Source organism: Nyctibius grandis, chromosome 6 (assembly GCF_013368605.1).
Source record: "Nyctibius grandis isolate bNycGra1 chromosome 6, bNycGra1.pri, whole genome shotgun sequence".
Classification (NCBI taxonomy): domain Eukaryota; kingdom Metazoa; phylum Chordata; class Aves; order Nyctibiiformes; family Nyctibiidae; genus Nyctibius; species Nyctibius grandis.
The window spans coordinates 19993119-20010912 of record NC_090663.1 but is presented as its reverse complement, the minus strand read 5'-3'; the positions used below and the strand labels follow the sequence as shown (position 1 = coordinate 20010912).

Here is a 17794-nt window from a genome sequence, read left to right as displayed (position 1 = left end):
TCAATTCAGAAAAAGAAGCAAAAAATTACAGAAAGAGGTAATATTTTAGAGTAGCTGCCACCCCAGCTATAGCCAGTAAGTTCTGGGAACAGCTTGCTTCCCTTTTTTGCAGCAGTATCAGCTACCATAATAAAAGATATTGCCTTCCCCTACAAACCTTGTCTTTCTTGAAGTTATATACAATGGCTTACTTTGCTGCTGAGGCAGGAAGTTCCACTCCCTTCTCTAGTGCCCTTGCCTTCCTCCAGCTCTGGCACTTCTCTAACCCCTCCCTGAGCTGATTCAACTCAATAACCTGGCAGAAAACTAAACACAAAAAAAGGTTAGCTCAGTTGTGGAGTTGAATCGATTTATTGAACAATCAGATGACCACCCCAGGTGAAGCAGGAGTGACCTAAAGGTAGAGAGGTTGCTGGAAAGCTAGGAGGAACAGGACTTTCTGGTTTTTGAAGCAGACGTACAATGTAAATTTATCCTTATATCCTTAGACCACTACTACTACAATGAAGGTGGTGATCTAATAAACTCGACAAAGGTATATCGCAGTTCAAAAAAAAAAACACATGAAATTTGTTAAGTGACTCCTGTCGGACATATGTATTGTATTAAGGGCTTTCCTGAGTCAATGTAAGAAAATACATTTTAAAATCTTTGGCACAGAATGGAAGCTGCAGTAATTTGCATGAAAGAGGAAATATAAGGGTAGAAGCACAAGCCTTCAAGAAGAGCCTTTTGCTTGAAGGCTTCAAGCTTTTTGAAAACAGGTGAGGAACAATATGCCCTGGAATTAGATTCACTGCAGAAGCAGATAAACTAAGAGAATACAAATCAACAGCAAGGTTTCAATAGTAGCAGTTTAAATAGAGGCATCATTTAGAATTGTAGAAGCTTTGCAACTGGGATTCATAGTTAGAGATCTTAGTAGGGGTGGTCTCAGTGGAGTGGAAAGAACAGAGCAGATGATCATTCAGAAACATCAAGGGCAAGTAACACACTTAAATCTATAAATTAGAAGGAAAGGAATTGGACATGACATTAAGATGAAAAGCAGTGGCAATGAATTTGTCTCTCCAAGATTATGGGAAAACTGAGAGTTAAGATGGTCTATGATCACAGTCACCAGAAGCAACAGTTCACCACTGCCATCATCACCTTTAGATTATATGACCATGTGAATCACCTATCTGATACAACTGGAGACTAATGGGGTCAAAACATACACATTTCCACAAATGCAAACCAAGGGAGAGGAGCAAGTAGCTTCAGAAAAACATGGGAATGTTCCCTTCAGTAGCACTGAAGTGCAATCTTGATTAGCTATGCTGAAACTGTGGTGATGCCAAGCCATCAATGGTGGAATCAATGGTTTAAACTGGCATAAACTGGTTCTGCTGCCAGAAGAGGCAGCTGTATGCCCTACCTCCATGTTGATCCTTAACCCAGCACAAACTTTTTATGTAGCCGTGCAGTGAATCGGATCATATTATTGATGTAGCTGAAGGTTATGGGAAGAAAGCAGCAAAAGGAAAGTACTGTTTAACCCAGCACTATAACACTATCACAGAATCACAGAATGGTTAGAGTTGGAAAGTACCTTTGGAGATCATCCAGTCCAACCCACTCCCATAGAAGGTTCCCCCAGAGCACATTGCACATGGTCATGTCCAGGCGGGTTTTGAATATCTACAGAGAAGGAGATTCCTCAACCTCCCTGGGCAGCCTGTTCCAGTGCTCTGTCACCCTCAAAGTAACAAGTTTTTCCTCATATTTAGATGGAACTTCCTGTGTTTCAGTTTGTGCCTGTTGCCCCTTGTCCTGACACTGGGCACCACTGAGAAGAGTCTGGCCCTATCCTCTTGGCACCTGCCCCTAAGGTATTTGAAAGTATTGATAAGATCCCCTCTCAGTCTTCTCTTCTCCAGGCTAAACAGACCCAGCTCTCTCAGCCTTTCCTCATAAGAGAGATGCTCCAGTGCTCTGATCATCTTTGTAGCCCTTCGCTGGACTCTCTCCAGCAGTTCCTTATCTTTCTTGAACTGGGGGGCCCAGAACTGGACACAGTACTCCAGATGTGGCCTCCCTAGGGCAGCATAGAGGGGGAGGATAACCTCCCTTGACCTGTTGGCCACACTCTTCCTAATGCACCCCAGGGTACCATTGGCCTTCCTGGCCACAAGGGCACATTGCTGGCTCATGGTAAACTTGTTGTCCACCAGAACTCCCAGGTCCTTCTCTGCAGACCTGCTTTCCAGTAGGTCACCCCCCAACCTGTACCGCTAGGTTATTCCTTCCTAGGTGCAGGACCCTACACTTGCCTTTGTTGAATTTTGTTAGGTTCCTCTGTGTCCAACTCTCTAGCCTGTCCAGGTCTCACTGAATGGCAGCACAGCCTTCTGGTGTAGTGCAGCCTTCTGAGGCAAAAAGTATCTTGGGCTGTGGTTTGATATGGTCAATCCAGCTTTCAAACTCCTGGTGCCAGGTCAAAAATGATGGGGCTTCACAATACAAAGCAGTGATGCAATACAAATTCACTCTGCAGTTTGGATTTGTTTAAAACAAAGCACTAACTGGAAGAAGTAACTACACTGGTAAGTTTTATGCTAATTAGATCTCTCTCCTCTTACAGTTGGCACAACAGCAGCATATGAGCACAAAGGCATTGTCAGCTTTGTATTTTGTGTCCTGACCTAATTTAGTTCAAGTGTAATAGTGGCTTTGCATCTCACCCAGATCAGGCTGGTTCTCCTGAGTGACTCAGTGACGCAAACCTAAAAGGACAAACCTATTAAAGTTCAAGGACCTGCGTCCTCTTTGTACTCTGGCCAACAATTTCAGTACATGGTACAGCTTCCATCTTCATTTGTAAGAGGCCATACAATTGAGCAAAGAAAATATGATGGTGGGCAAAGAGTATCTGCAACATGCCCAGGTGATTGTGATGTTATTACTGTAACATTGTTCCACTTGCTCCAATATACAGTTCCTACTGTTTGCCTGTATCTTTCATTAGGTTACAATTAAAACTGGATCCAACCTAAGTGTTCAACATTATTCAAGGACACACTTTGCAAGACTCATTTTGGCAGCTGTTATTGCCAATGCCTAAAATTGCATTCCTGTGTAATAACAGGTATTTTGCAGGGTATTATTTGCCAGTGCTCTTCTGTAAGGACGGGGGGCATTGTGAGTTCTTGGTTAGGGATCAGAACTTCCTATGGGTCCTGCAAAGTCTCCCTTAAAATTTTTAAAGTAGGTGCTGCCAGTTCTTGTAATTTGATTGTAAGTTAGGTAACAGCTATTTTATTATCCTCATACCTACCAGAGGCAATGAACGTATTGAGAATTTCAGCTGTCATTGACACAAAGGCATTTGTGCCTGGCTGTCCTGGCTGCAAAGAAATGTGAGAACATGACCTAACTGCTGCCAGAAAAGCAGTCCCAAGCCTGCAATGAAAAGACACCTTGTAGGTAGGTGGGTTTTTTACATTTGAGATTGATGATATTGAAATAACTTTTTCCATCCTTTGGCTCTCTGACTGTCAAGCAGGAATAACAGGGTTCCCTCATTTCACAGGGATTATTTGAGGACAAACGTGTCTTACAAGCACAAGATGCTTGGCTTTAAGAGTATTGAAAGCCATTTAGCACTTTGGCAGGAGATTACCCTTTCTCCATGAAGCATGAATGGCAACAGTCCCTCCTGCAAGACCAAGGATTTGGAGCTGGGGGCGACAGGAAAGGCGTGGAAGCAGAGGAGCGCGAAACCAAAGGGCTCCACCCTGTTCCTGCGAGGGGGACAGGGCCCACGAAGCGTCTACAGAATGCTGGGGACCCCAAAGACACCGGCCATCGGGCAACAGACAACGGCCCAGGCAAAGAGCTCCCGCGGGAGAAGGCCGGGGGAGGAAGGCCCCGGCAACTCGCACTAGCGGCGGCGCGGGCCGAGAGCTCCCCATTGGGAGGGCGCTTCCTCGCCCCAGAACCGCCCGCCCCGCTCCGCCGGGGAGCAGCACCTCCCCGCCGCGCCCCCCTCCCCCGGTGGCGCGCAGCCGCGGTGGAGGCCGCCGCCACCACCTCGGCGCTTGCGCAGTGGGGCCGAGGCCCGCCGGGCGCGCTCGCAGCCGCGGGGCTCCGGCACTGGCGGAAGGCGGCGCTGCTGTTGCCGCCGCGCGGGGCCCGCCCGGCCGCGACACAAAGACGAGGGCGGCTGTGGCGGCCGCGGCTCCCGCCCGCCCGCAGCCCAGCGCCCCCGCGGCACCACATGGCGGCAGTGCTGCGGTCGCGCCTGGCGCCGCCCCCGCGGAGCTAGGCCGGGGCGAACCGCGGGTCCCTCCTGCTCGCTCCTTTCCCGCCCGGCCCGGTCGTCCCCAGCGCCTGCGGGAGGAGCGGAGCGGGGCCCTGCACAGCCCCGCCATGCTGCCCCCGGGCCGCCGCGCTCTCTGCCGCCCACTGCGCCGCCGCCGTCGTCACCCGGCGGGGCTCCTGCCCGCACTCCTGCTCCTGACGGCGCTGGGGGGCGGCGATGCCGCGCTGCCCCCGGGCTGTAAGTACGACGGTCGCCCCAAGAGCGCCGGCAAAGCGGCAGCGGCTGGCGGCCCGGTGGAGGTGAAGGTAGTTTGCAGCAACCTGGAGCTCGCTCAGGTCCTGCCTCCCGAGGCGCTGCCTAACCGGACGGTCACCCTGTGAGTACCGTCCCTGGGGTGGGGGGGCATTGGTGCGACGTGGACGGGGGGCGGGGAGGGAGCGCCGGCCTGAGGTAAAATGGGGTCAGGAGGGGCGAGGGGGGGTGGAGCGCGCTTGACCCCTTCTGCTGCCGGGGAAAGCCCCAGGAACGGATTTTTTTTTGGCTCTGCTTTTCGTGTTTTCCCTTAGTTTCTCGGGATGGTGATTTTAGAGGAGGGGGGAGCGTCCCGTTACTCACTGACAGGGCGGGGGGTGGCGCGGGGGGCTGCGCGGGGCGGTCCCCCGCCCCGCGGAGCAGTATCCCCACACCTCGCCCTTTGCTCTGTCTTCCCTCTTGGAGCTGCTCTTCATCAAAGGGTTCAGGCTGGTCAGAAAGCTTAGGTGTTCCTTTATTAAAAGTAATTCACAATTTTATTAATTTTTTTTTAAACTTACCTAAATTTATTTTTTTTTTTTAATCTCAGGAGAAATTTAGCTTTGGAGTGCACCGTGCTTTGAGGTAGTTTTAACAACTGAATGCTAACAGAGAGCGTAAGTCGGTCAGTGTGGGGTAGGCTCGGTGGGCCTGAAGTTTTGTGGTAACAAACAGCAACTTGTCCCTTGCAGTTCACGATTAAACCAGCTGAAGGGATTTATTTTGTTTCTTCTTTGGAAAAAAGGTCAGTTGACTTCCACATAGCAGTAGGCATGCTGTTTTTATGTGGAGGCAATCCTAGCTCATCCATTTGAATAGCAAGTTTCAAACAGGATGTGCAACTTTTTCCAAAGAAATATGTTGTTACTTAAACATGAGTGTGCACATGTAAAGAAAGGATGTGGAAGTTGTTTTTCTTCCTGAGACACTAACTGGTCACTCTAGCAAAGAAGTTCATAGAATCGTGGAATGGTTGCGTTGGAAGAGACCTTTAAAAATCATCAAGTTCAGTCCCCCATGGGCAAGGGCATCAGCAGCACTGGATTTCATCAGTGCATGGCCCTAAAGGTGGAACCCCTTCCCTTCTTTAGAGAGCCTTGAAGTGCCTGTGCTGCCATGGGAAGACTCAAGTGCAACCAAGTAGTATGCAAGAACATCGATGAAATTACAGGGTCTAGCTTAAGATATTTATCTAGTTAACTTAATCACAAGTTTGAAAGATCTACTGATAATCTGAGCTTAATAAGCACAGAATGTATATAGTTCTGTCATGAGAACAACAATCTGACTACTGCTTTTTGTGAGCTTCGACAGCACAGGAACACCAAGGAAGGGCTTCCTTCAGGAAGTCTTAGTGAGATGTGGACCCACTCAGCAGCAGATGCATGGATCTGGACATGTGAGAAAAGGGAAAAGAAAAAAGGGAGGTGATTAAGGCTATAGGTGTTCTCACTTGGCAATCTGTAAGGGTTCAGAGAATATTTCTAAATGACCTGTGAGAAGGGACCAGAAATATTCATATATGAGGTTTCTTAAGTAGAAAAGAAAGCAAAAAGTGGAAGGTGGTAGCTGTTTGATCAACAAATTAATTTTAGTCTTTGTTAGCCTCAAGTGCTTTGCAGCTGATTATCTGGTAAAAATATAGTATTATCCATTAAAATTTTGATAAAAGTAGATGTTAGTATGGTTGATACGTCACAGTTGACTGTGGGAGTCTTTTGGTTCAAAAAACCTGGAGTCACAGCTGTGATTGCTATGAAAGACAAGCAGATATCAAACACAGCAGCCTTGCTGTGAATGGACCTTAGTTCGTAATTGGAGTGACAGAGGAGTTTGGAAGAATGGTTCATTTTTCATCTTGATTTTCATACTCCTTCATTATCTAGAGTGTATCTAGAACCTACCTACATACACGAGTTAGTTGCTTTCAGTTTTAACTGGCCTTTGACGTTCATGATAGCTTCTGAAACAATTATTTTTCCCTTTTAAACTTTTTAATAGACAGCAAGAAACAGCGTGATTTTTTTAAAGTATTATTTGTAGTAATTATCATAGCTGTTGATACAATTAATATGAACACACACTTTGAAATTTTACTTTCAAGTAAAAAGCAAAGATTATTAAAGCAATGCTCCTGCTTTTTCTGAGAGGGTGGACACAATAACTTTTGTGGTTCAGGATCTTTCAAGTTTGTTGACTCTTGAGGCGTGACTTTCCGTATCTCTGAGAGAGATCTTTCTTTTACTGAATCCGTGTTAACCTGGTTAGAAAATTTGGGTGATTTATGGGGTGTGTTGCCAAGTGCCATTTCACTAACATGTTGATTAGTGGCAGCTGGGTTAATCGTTATCTAATCTTTTGCCAAAAATTACTTTTTTTTCCAAGCTGATACTTAGTATTGCGGCACTTGGTGGATAATGGAAGGTTGTCTGATTAGAGTCAAACTGCCCTGAGTTATCTTGAATCTTGAGTCTTGTGGGATTCTTCTATTAAGATAAGTACTGGTTCTGTTATAGCTTTTTGGATTAGTGGATCACTGCAGAGATAAGTAGCTGGAAATAGATCACTGTTGTGTAGATCAGCTGCATTTTAATTCAGTTAATTTACTTTTATGTTGGCTCTTGGTTTGCACAAACCAATTTTAAATATGAGGACCTATATAGTTTTATAGAATTTTTTGGTTTTTGAGTGAGCTAGGAATGACTCTGTTTTGGAAATCCTGATTCCATCCTTATCACTGATCAAACTCTTAGACTTTTAGTAGATCGGCTGCTGTGTATTTAGCATTTACAATTTTTTTTTTTTCCCCCCAGTGAAATATTTTTAAGGACAAAAGTCTCTAAAAAGTGAGGAAATAAGAGAAACAGTGGAAATAAGGATAAATAAGTAGCATCTGAGGATGCTGGGCAGGTTCTTTCATTCTTGCACACCATTGCAGTTAGTGGTTAACAATGATATTGGTAAGTTGGGCAAGGTCACTTAATTTACGAAATGCCTTGGCATTTGTCTGCCACAAAAGCTTTTATTGTCCTAGTAATTTAGGTCAATATTAGTTAGACTCTTCAGTTACAATTCGGAAAAAAATATCCTAACTTGATTTCAATTGATAAGAGAGAAAGTAAGTTCGTGTAATGATTGAGGAAGGCAAGCAAACACTAGAAGAAGAGTATTAGAGAAATGTCTATGGGAGAATCAGTAACATTTAGGATTTCTGACAGTACTGTGAGTTGAGATTCCTTTAGAATCCAGGTAGATTTAGCTGGTGCTTTAGTGAGCAGTTAGGTCAAATTCCAAGGTGAATTCAAGTTTAATTATAGCTAAGGAAAGGATTTTTTTGTAGCCTTTTATAATAAAAACTGAATTGGGATGCAAATAAAGGGTGTATCTACATGAACACCATAGATGGCTTTGACCTTTGTAGTTTAACCAGCCAGATGAGATGCCTTTGGTGTGAAGATAACATAACTGGGTGAATGTAGCTTGGTGCTTTGTCTGACGTGCTCTGTATTTCAGTAGGTACTGAAGCTGTTGCTGTGATTCACATTTAAGTTAAGGAATGCACTATACTCCTTTAATAGAAGTCTGAGATAAGACATGCATTGCTGTTGTGTTTCTTTGATGCAAGCTCAAATGGTGATGTCATAACTTGTTGGATATTAGCCATTACTTTGTTTTTTGGAAGAAAATATGTAATCCCACTGAAGACAAGCCCATGAAGTTGTAATCCTTGTTATTTGTTGAGAGTTTTAGTTACCTATGACACATAGGTTATTCTGTAGGAATAGGAATCTAAATAAACAGAGGAAAAGCATATATATTCAGTAAAGAATTGTGTTTCTCAGTCAGGAGCCTTACTGGTCTGCAAACAACTTTGCCTACCCACATATCCTGATGGGAACATATGAGTATCAGTGTTTGCACTTAAAAGTGTTAGAATTCACAAGCCCGAGCATTAGCCTGGATTTGTGTTCAGAACTGTTCAAAGATATGCTTAACTGGGTTGCAGTTGAGAAACATCTTAAAATATCACATTTTTTGTCCAGCTCCTAAATATAATCATGTCGAACTACATCTGTTAAGCTGCTGAAAGGCATACTTATTTGGCCTTCCAGATATCTGCGCAGCCTTTCCATTTGTAACACAAATTCCTAAATTTCAAAAGTTTCAAAGCAAAAGGTCACTCATATTGCAAGGAGTCACTTGTATCACAATGTGTGATTACATTGTAATTACATGAGTAATTTTTTCCTTCTTACAGAAAAAGGAATCTCCAGGTTTTAAAAATAAAGCAAATAGATATTATGTAATGACTTACATTTATGATTTTTAATATTCTTTTCTTTTTTTGAGGCATGATCTGATGCCTTGCTAAGCTGGTTTCATTTCCTTTGTTTTCCTTAGTTGTCCCTTTCTCTCTTATGTGTTTGGAAAAAAGTGTCCTTTACCAAAACATTGACAAACAGAAATTATAGGCATAGTAAATGTCTTCTGTGGAAGTTTACCTCTTCTTTTAAAGTACATTTCCATTATTAACTTGAAGGTACTCTTGACAGCTCATCACTTTTTTTGTTAAAATAGTCTGTTTTAGACTGTTGTAAGTGCTCAATACTAATAACTTGGGCAGTGATAACATTTTTTGAAGACACAAAGGGCTAATAACTCCCATTAAAACTTATCTTAAAGTTTTATTCGGTCAGTAGATACAAAGACTATGCAAAATATATTTTACTCATGAGCACATGGCAGTACAGAGACAGTACTTGAGAATTGTTATGTCCACAATTTAGGAATTCGCAAGTACTTATTGTGGCGCAGACCCCCTCCTTGGGCCGTGTTGTGATGTCAGCACCAGCCAACATTGTATTCTTGTTTTAATTACAAGTGCAATGGCTGAGACAATCTGGCACTCTCTGATCTTGCTTACCAGTGCAGTGAGTTGAGACAATCCGGTACCTTCTTGTCCTGGGTACAAGCACAGTGAGTTAGGACGATTAGGCACTCCCTAACCACACCTGAAACTCCCGTTGGCTGGGAAGCGTACCCAAAACTCCTCCTGCCTGGTTCGTAGCCCACTCTGAAAGGTGCCAAGATTACCTGACAAGAATAATGGCCATAATGAAAAAGTACTGACCAAAGTCAATCAGCTTGCAATCCTATGAATAACGATCCTAAGTGAAGCCCTTTGAGCTCTCCAGGATCACAGCAGGGTGTGACCCAATATCTCCTCGAGCTGGGACACCTTGCAGGGTAGATTTTGCGATGTTCAAGGTAGATTTGCAAGGTAATTCAGACTGACCATCACAAAACCTAATTATGGTGATTACTCACTCTTTACCTTTGTCGGTATCTGTCGGCGGACAAAGATCGAAAGAGTGAGTAATGCACTATATTTTGATTTCGCGAGGTTTTCAAAGATCGTTTGGTACCAAAAGTTTACTATAATTTGCAGAGGAAGAAACATCGTAGTCATAGGTTAACCTCTGTATCTGTGTGTGTGTTTATGTGTATGCAGTTTGATTTAGGGAACTTTGTTGAATCTTTAAGTCACTGTGTTGATTATAATAGATTGTTAATTATTGATTGATTAAGTATTGCTAGAAAATCATATAATCTAAACTTGACCATAATGGTGTTAATAATCTTAAATTGCTGCTATCCTGAAGTTGTGCAAAACACATAATAGCGTGTTGAATCAATACCACTGAAGTCCCTGTGTCCAGTTCCCTTAGACATATACCATTGACCAAGTCTGGGACTAGGATTGGATCCAGCCGCACCTAGAAAGCAAGGGGGTCCATTCTGAATGTTGTGACTCAACAGGAGGGTCTTCCTTACCCTTTCTCCTTTACCCCTGTCCATACCTGATCTCTCATTCTAGCCCAATTCCAACTCAATTTTGTATCTTTCTCCCATGTAGTAATAGAGTGAACCTTTCCATTGAACTTTGTTAAGTTGCGCTTTTACAAATTCATGTTAAAATCACTTTTATTAACATCTTTGATGGTGATTCCTTAAGTGACCTAAACTTTAATCACTCTCTTCTGCAACACTTGTGCATGCCTTTTTACCAGTGGCATCTGACACCTAAAAATCACTAGTGACATTTCATTTTCTGTTAGGCTTATATTCTAGTAGACCTCTTCAGTTATACATCTGTCAGATTTTTGTGTACGTCTTTTACCTTCTTGAGAAGATAGAAATCCACATTGAAAATCAGAATTATGCTTTGCTGTATGCCCTATTCCAACACTGATTCATTATCGTGGGGTTATTATTATAGGATATTGAATACATACAGTATTCTTTTATGATTGTGTATGCTTTTGTGTATATTTAAGTATTGCAAGAAAATTCTGAGGTCACAATTTGAACAGCATTTTCTACTAAATTGCAATATTTTGTTCCACCTAAATGACTGTGCAACTTCAGAAGACATCATGTTACATTGTTCATATGTATCCACTGGGATACCCAGTCAGGTTTGAATAGTGTTCTCTTGTTTCTTCTAGTGTTGCAGTAGTGGCTTTAATATACCTGGTGGGTTGTAATCGGTAGTCCTCATGCAGTAATGATTGTATCCATGCATGCTGATTTTTTTTTTTTTTTTTTTTTTAAAGATTATTCTTCTATGTAAGCATTTTTAAATTGTTTTAGGTGCCTTTCACAATTATTGTACTTTTGATTAAATATGTGAATTAATTAGAAATATGGTTCCTGTACTATAGATACAGCTGTAGGCAGTTGTTACAAGCCTGGGACTCAGATTTTGATTGAGAGCTATTTATTGATTACTGCTGAGGTAAAAATAAGGGTGGAGGACAGAGATAAGTTCTGCAAAATTCTGGAGAGCAAATTTAATTTTTTGTAATGAAAACAAATTAATTTTTTTTTAATTTTCTGAGCCACAGTATTAATGTAGAATTGCACAATACCTTTATTACCGTGAAGATATCCATATAAGCAGTCTGTTCATTAGCCCTTCAGTGAGTATTACATGTTCAATGCGTTGTGCTGTATCTAGGCTCAGGAAGAGAGATTTTCCTCTTCAGGACTAATACTTTTTTCTTTTATAGTTGTCTTTTATTGATGAGTAGTAGTCCTGTTTTTGTTTCAGTTTGGCAAAACTGGAAAATACTAAAATTTAAAAGTTAATGCCAACAGTTAAAGAAATAGAACTAGAATTTGTACTGCAGTGATGAAGAATGAACAGCTACATGTGTCTCATTCCTTTTTGCTTGAGGTTTGTTCATGTTTCAAAGGTTATTTCTGTAATTTAAAACAAGTATGGAGCTGCAAGATTAGATTTTTCAGAATTTAGTGGTTCCCATATGTGCTTTGGATGGGCCAGATATGTTGCAGATTCATGGATTTGTCATCACTGTCTTATTTAGTCTTTATCTTCACCATAATAATCTCTAGAATTTTTGAATTTGTATGGTTCATATGCTTTCTTTTTACCAGTAGTTAATCCATGAAGATTAAAAACAGTTGAGCATTTCTCTTCATTAATAATAATTAATTGTTTTAAATTTAAGAACTTCAGAGAATATAACTAAAGTATGTTTTTGTGAGTTTTGCTTTCTGCAGTGAGATAATGAATTTTAAATATTAATTTGTAAAATCTTAATCTATTAAATATCTTTAGTCTTTAACACAGTAAATAGGTGAGAATTTTATTTTCACCTTTGGATTTCACTGTTTGGCTGTTTAGCAGTGAAAACTGCAATGTCTTGCTGCCCTTAGAGTGCTACAGTGAGATAGATCATATCCATTAATTACTGTTTATGTTCATTACTGTGTTGTGACTCCTTCTTCGGTAATGACACAGGGCATGTCCAGTGGTGCAGTACAGTACTGTCCTACAGATCTCCAGGCTGCTAGAGAATGAATGGGATGCCAGTGCACTGCAGTGCAGAGCTGCTATGTCCCAAAGTAGCTTTGGGACTAGCAAAGCTAGTTGCTTTGGTGGTGTGCGTGATCCAAGCTAGTTAGCCAGTTTTGGCAGGGCTGTGAAGTTGTCGCTTTTGGAGTAGGAACGTGACCTTTTTGGCAAGGCAGACCAACTAAGAGCTTTTTTGGGGAAAAAAACCCAAACAAACCAAACATAATAAATGCAGATTGATTAAAGACATTTAAGAAATAGGCAGCTTAATTCCACAATTCTGTCTGCACTGGACAGTGTGTTCTAGGATTCATCCAGGCAAGTCTCCAGCATTACAGCTCTAGGTGGCTGTGGGCTGCACAGTCTTCAGGTGCTTTGTCCAAGAGTACAATCTGTGTCCTCTGCTAGGTCAGTCAATGTAGGGAAAAAAAGATGTTTTGAGGTAGAGGGAGGGAAGTTAGAGTCTAGATACAGAGTGAAGAAAGGCAGGGAGATTAGATTAAAAGGCAGAAACTACTACTGGGAGTTGGGGAGGAGTTGAGAAGGGAGGGAGGGTTTCTTTGAATGGATGTGTTGGTTATGGAGATGGGAAATAAGAAGGGCTTTGGAGGAAATGAAGGCAGAGCAGATAAGGTGCTGAAGGGTGAATATAGTACTGCATCCAGCTCTGGAATCCTCAGTACGGGAAAGACAGGGACCTGTTGGAGCGGGTCCAGGGGAGGGCCACAAACACGATGAGGGATGGAACACCTCTCCTATGAGGACAGGCTGAGAGAGTTGTGGTTGTTCAGCCTGGAGAAGAGAAGGCTCTGGGGAGACCTTCTAGCAGCCTTTCAGTGCATAAAAGGAGCTTATAAGAAAGATGGTGACAAACTTTTTAGTAGGGCCTCTTGCGATAGGACAAGGAGTAATGGTTTTAAACTAAAAGAGGGTAGATTTAGACTAGATACAAGGAAGAAATTTTTTACGATGGGGGTGGTGAAACACTTGAACAGGTTGCCCAGAGAGGTAGTAGATGCCCCATCTCTGGAAACACTTGAGGTCCAGTTGGACGGGGCTGTGAGCAACCTGATCTAGTTGAAGATGTCCCTGCTTACTGCAGGGGGGTTGGACTAGCTGACCTTTAAAGTTCACTTCCAGCCCAAACTGTTCTATGATTCTGTGAACTGGTTTACTGAGAGGTGGGCAAGAATTCTTGGAAATTCAGCAACTACCCACAAAATCAGTAAAGGCAGGAATAGTGGCTGGATATCAATAGGAGAAGATGGATCATAGAAGTATATGGTAGTGATGTAACACGACCTGGGAAAACTCTTCTGGTATTGTCCACATGATGTGCTATTTCCATCTGAGGAGATGATCATAAAGGCTTTTTTCTGTCAGATGCAAGAACTCGTCAGTTAGCCCATGTTGTTATAGAATAGGTTTTACCTTGAAACCTAGTATCAGGCAGAGTTTGCAAGTTATGCTTAGATTCCTAAAAGCATCCTGTAAGACATCCCAAACAACTGATTCTAATACTTTGAACTATTGTTTTAGGAGAACAGCCTCTGGTGTTAACAGGAATTTAAACCAGTTCTCAAAATGTGTCGATGGGCTCATTAAAGTTTCCGTGGGTTGCAGTGAACTTACCTTACAGCTCTGTGCTGGAGGAGGGAGGTCCCCTTCCACTCTCCTTTCCTGCTTCTGGCACAGGGATGATCAGGAGCAATGGCAGGGGAAAGGAGATCTCCCCCATCTGAGTGAGGAAAGTTACATCCCCATCCAGCTGCTTGTAAAACTGTAGCCTGAACTGGAGCTGGTGTGTTTGTACCTTCACCTCCCAGTCTCTTGCTGTGCGGGGGTGTTTGTTTTTTTTTTTTTTCCCCTCCCGTGCTAGTGTACTAGCATTTGTCTGGCTCCATGCCTGGTCAGTTCAGGGAGCTGAACTGTCCAAAAACTGTTGACTTCTGTAGGATTAGGATATAAATTTTTGTGAAAATGTATCTTCGTGTGCCAGCAGTTGAGAGGAAGTGCTTGCGAATGTGTCTAGACAAAGCACTTTCTAGAGAGCACATATACGTGATCGGAAATGTAAATACATGTGAGATTGGGTGTGACAGCATATGCTATAATTAATACTACTGTGATATGACGCACAGAATGTATTGGCCATAACAGATTAAGTTAGGAGAGTCTGGCTAGGCATCTGTGTGAGTGCAGTATTTCCTGCGAAGCGAGTAACTCTCTTGCATGTATGTGTGGAGGTTGGAGGCGTAGGGTAAACTTGCACTAAACTGCAAGTCAGTGAGAAGACTAAAAAGTGTACATCTGGTGAATAAGAAGTGGGAAGCTCAGGAGGGAGCAGAAGGGAAGGGAGTAAGACTCTTCTAGTATTGGTTAGGGAGGGTTACTACAGAAAAAGTCCATCATCATTTTGTAAACTAATGCAGATGCTACAGATAAGAAGAGAGGGGGAGAGAGAACTTGGAGGAAGCTTCCCAGAATGTAATGGTCGCAAGGCTTAGGTTACCAGTGCTTTTGATGAGCTTTAGGAACGGCAACTCGGAAGAAATTGGGTGTTGCTGTGTCCTCTTAATTTTCTCTTAGGTAGGCTTTCCAGCCTGGGATAAGTACTAGAAAGAGAGTTTTGGTTGGTAAGGTCATAATTTCACAAGAATTTCTTTTGATAGTAGTATTGTTTTCAGCAACATTGCTACTCATTCTTACATTCTGTTTTGCCCCTCAGTTCTGTCCTTTTTCTAAGATGAATTTTGTTTAGTACTTTTACATAGAAAATTCTTTGAGGTACTCCAGTGATTGCCACTGTATTTCACTACAAGTAAAGAATTTCTGTCCTTAAAGAATGGTTTGTCCTTAAAGAAAGGCAATAAATAAAGCATGTGGCCACATACCGAATATCAAGATAAAAATATCTTTAATAGCAGTGCACAAAGTGAGCATCATTGCTTGAATGATGCAGGGATTGTGTAGAGAAAAAAAGAGTCCATCATTACATCATATAAAGTTAGCCCATTCCCAGTTAAAAATGGAGTGATATAAATAGACACAGTTTTAATTCTGTAATGTCATTACTTCTGAGTGTTTTAGTTTACAATCTTAATATTGTTTAATGTGCGTAATAATGAAATAGCACAGGAGATCTTTTATCTATTGCAAGCTTCTGTTTTGCAAATGTTTCATTGCTGAGCTTCCTCAATTCTAATGTTTTTGTTAAATTGGAAAATACTGTCTCCTTTTGTTAGGGGCTTTGGAAACGTTTATAATTCTTTCTCTGTATATAGCTTGTGGAGTGTTTTCATTTCAGGGTTATTTTTAAGCAAGTACTGTTCATGTTCTGCTCAGTCCATTACTTCTTTCCCTTTGACACCAGTAACTCCCTAGAAGGCAAAATACTAACTGTTGAAAAATACTGTTTTTTTATCCTTGTTAAATCACAGCTTCTACAAGATAAACTTTGAAAAATGTATTTCTTTTTGTATGTTCATGGCTTTCAACAGAAAGCGTTTTTCTTGGTTGTACAGATGGTTATTTTAGTCCAGTTTTTGCTGGTGGCCGCTTTCCCAGTCCTTAGAGTATACAGCCATCATAATGAAGTGATCTGATTTATTTTCTATTTCCTGACTCTCTGAGTCTCTTAAAATGTGTTCTGGAAGCTACGTCAGCATTCAGCTGAAAGTTACACTGTCTCCCAGTCTTCGTACATGCTTCTTGGAGACTATTTTGACTATTTTGTAATATTGTTAATGGATGTGTTTGTATTTTAGTAGTATCCTATGAAAAGATTCATTTGTGAAGTTTGGAGATACATTCTAAATTCCTGACTACTTGACTGCTGTATTAGTGATGGTTGTTTTATAGCTGACAAACCAAAATTGTTTCATAGAACAAAAATTTTTTCACTTAGTGCTTATCACCTTATTCTAATGGTAAAAACAAATCGAGCCTTGATTTCCCCCCCGCCCCCACTGTATCAAAAGGAAAAGGATGATTACATCACCTATAGTATCTGTTACTAAAACTCTTTGTAAGACAAGGGGCAGACTTTGGGTTAGACTGCATAGTTAATGTTTTGCATGCTTGCAACTGGGCATCTATTGCTAAAGGTCTTGCCAGTAAGTTAGAGCCAGAGTTGATTTTCTTTGCAGAGTTTTGCCAAATTCTTCTGCCACTTTATGGAACAAAATGGAAACAGGGCTTTCAGATCCAAGCTATATTCAACAAAGGAACATTTCAGCAATGTTCTTGGAATGGGTGAAAAGCTGGGGTAGTTTTGGTTCTTCTAGGGGAGGGATGGTATCTTTTTTCTTGAGGTGCATCGTTTCAGATCACCTCTTTGTCTCTACAACCATTCTGCTCAAAGGAGATGGAAATGAGTTGTTTTAAGGTGACTTGAGGCGTCGTCTGTAATGCTTTCTAGAACCTACTTTTCACTTGCCTTTTTCTTCAAAGATTTTTGTGCTAATTCCTGTGGCTGTGAGTGTGTTTGCATGTGGCAGTCCCACATTTTATTTTCTGTTACTGAAGGACTGGACAAACAAAACATGTTTGTTCCAAGCAGGTGGTGTTGATCATTTAAAAGAAGGAAAGGAAAAAAAAAAAAGTCTAACCTGGAGCTTGTAAGACATACAGAGCAACAATGACACTGGGCCATGGAAACCCCTTCAGGAAGTCTCTAGGTACATCATGTATGTTGCAAAGTCACTTGTTAAAGAAGATTTGAACAAGATGGGGATGAGTAGCTCTCTACCATTTTCCCTTTAAACTTCTTAATGATGGAAAAGTTCATGTATATTCAGAATTACTTGCCTCTTAGGAAAAATTATGATCTTAAACTAGTAACTTAGAATTATTATTGATCACAAATAATTTTTTGTATATGAGTGGTACATAATAGTCCATCACTTCACTGTACATTAATGCACAGAAATTGTGAAAGTGACTATAAAATGTCTACTTTGAGGTGAATGCTTTATCATGTTTTGTCTTCTTATGCCACATCCCTTAACACTTCAAATAATGTATAGACTAAATATATTAATAGCAAGTTTTAAACTGAATTTTTTTAAAGATTACACACTAACAACATTTTTAAGTGTGATGAAGTGTCTTAGGTTATATGAAGTGTTGTAAAATCTATCATTTATTGTACTAAACCTTTATGATTGAGCAACTAACAGCCTCTGCAGGGAAGATACTAAATCAGGCTGACTATAATTTGTACATTACACTCCAGAGAGAAATTTACTTAGTGCACAGATATTCAAAGGCTTCTACTTTAGGCCTATTTTATAGGCAGTGTCAGAAAACTAATT

At 41.4% G+C, this 17794-nt stretch overlaps 1 protein-coding gene across 2 annotated transcripts in view; it reads left to right on the top strand.

Moving 5' to 3' along the window:
- Nucleotides 1-4365: 4365 nt before the first annotated feature.
- The window catches only part of ADGRA3 (adhesion G protein-coupled receptor A3), a 65843-nt gene continuing 52414 nt past the window's right edge, over nt 4366-17794 (top strand). For both annotated transcript variants that reach the window (XM_068402943.1, XM_068402942.1), the window contains exon 1: nt 4366-4682. In XM_068402943.1, the coding sequence (XP_068259044.1) occupies nt 4414-4682 (269 nt within the window). In that variant the 5' untranslated portion in view covers nt 4366-4413. The remainder of the gene's footprint in view (nt 4683-17794) is intronic.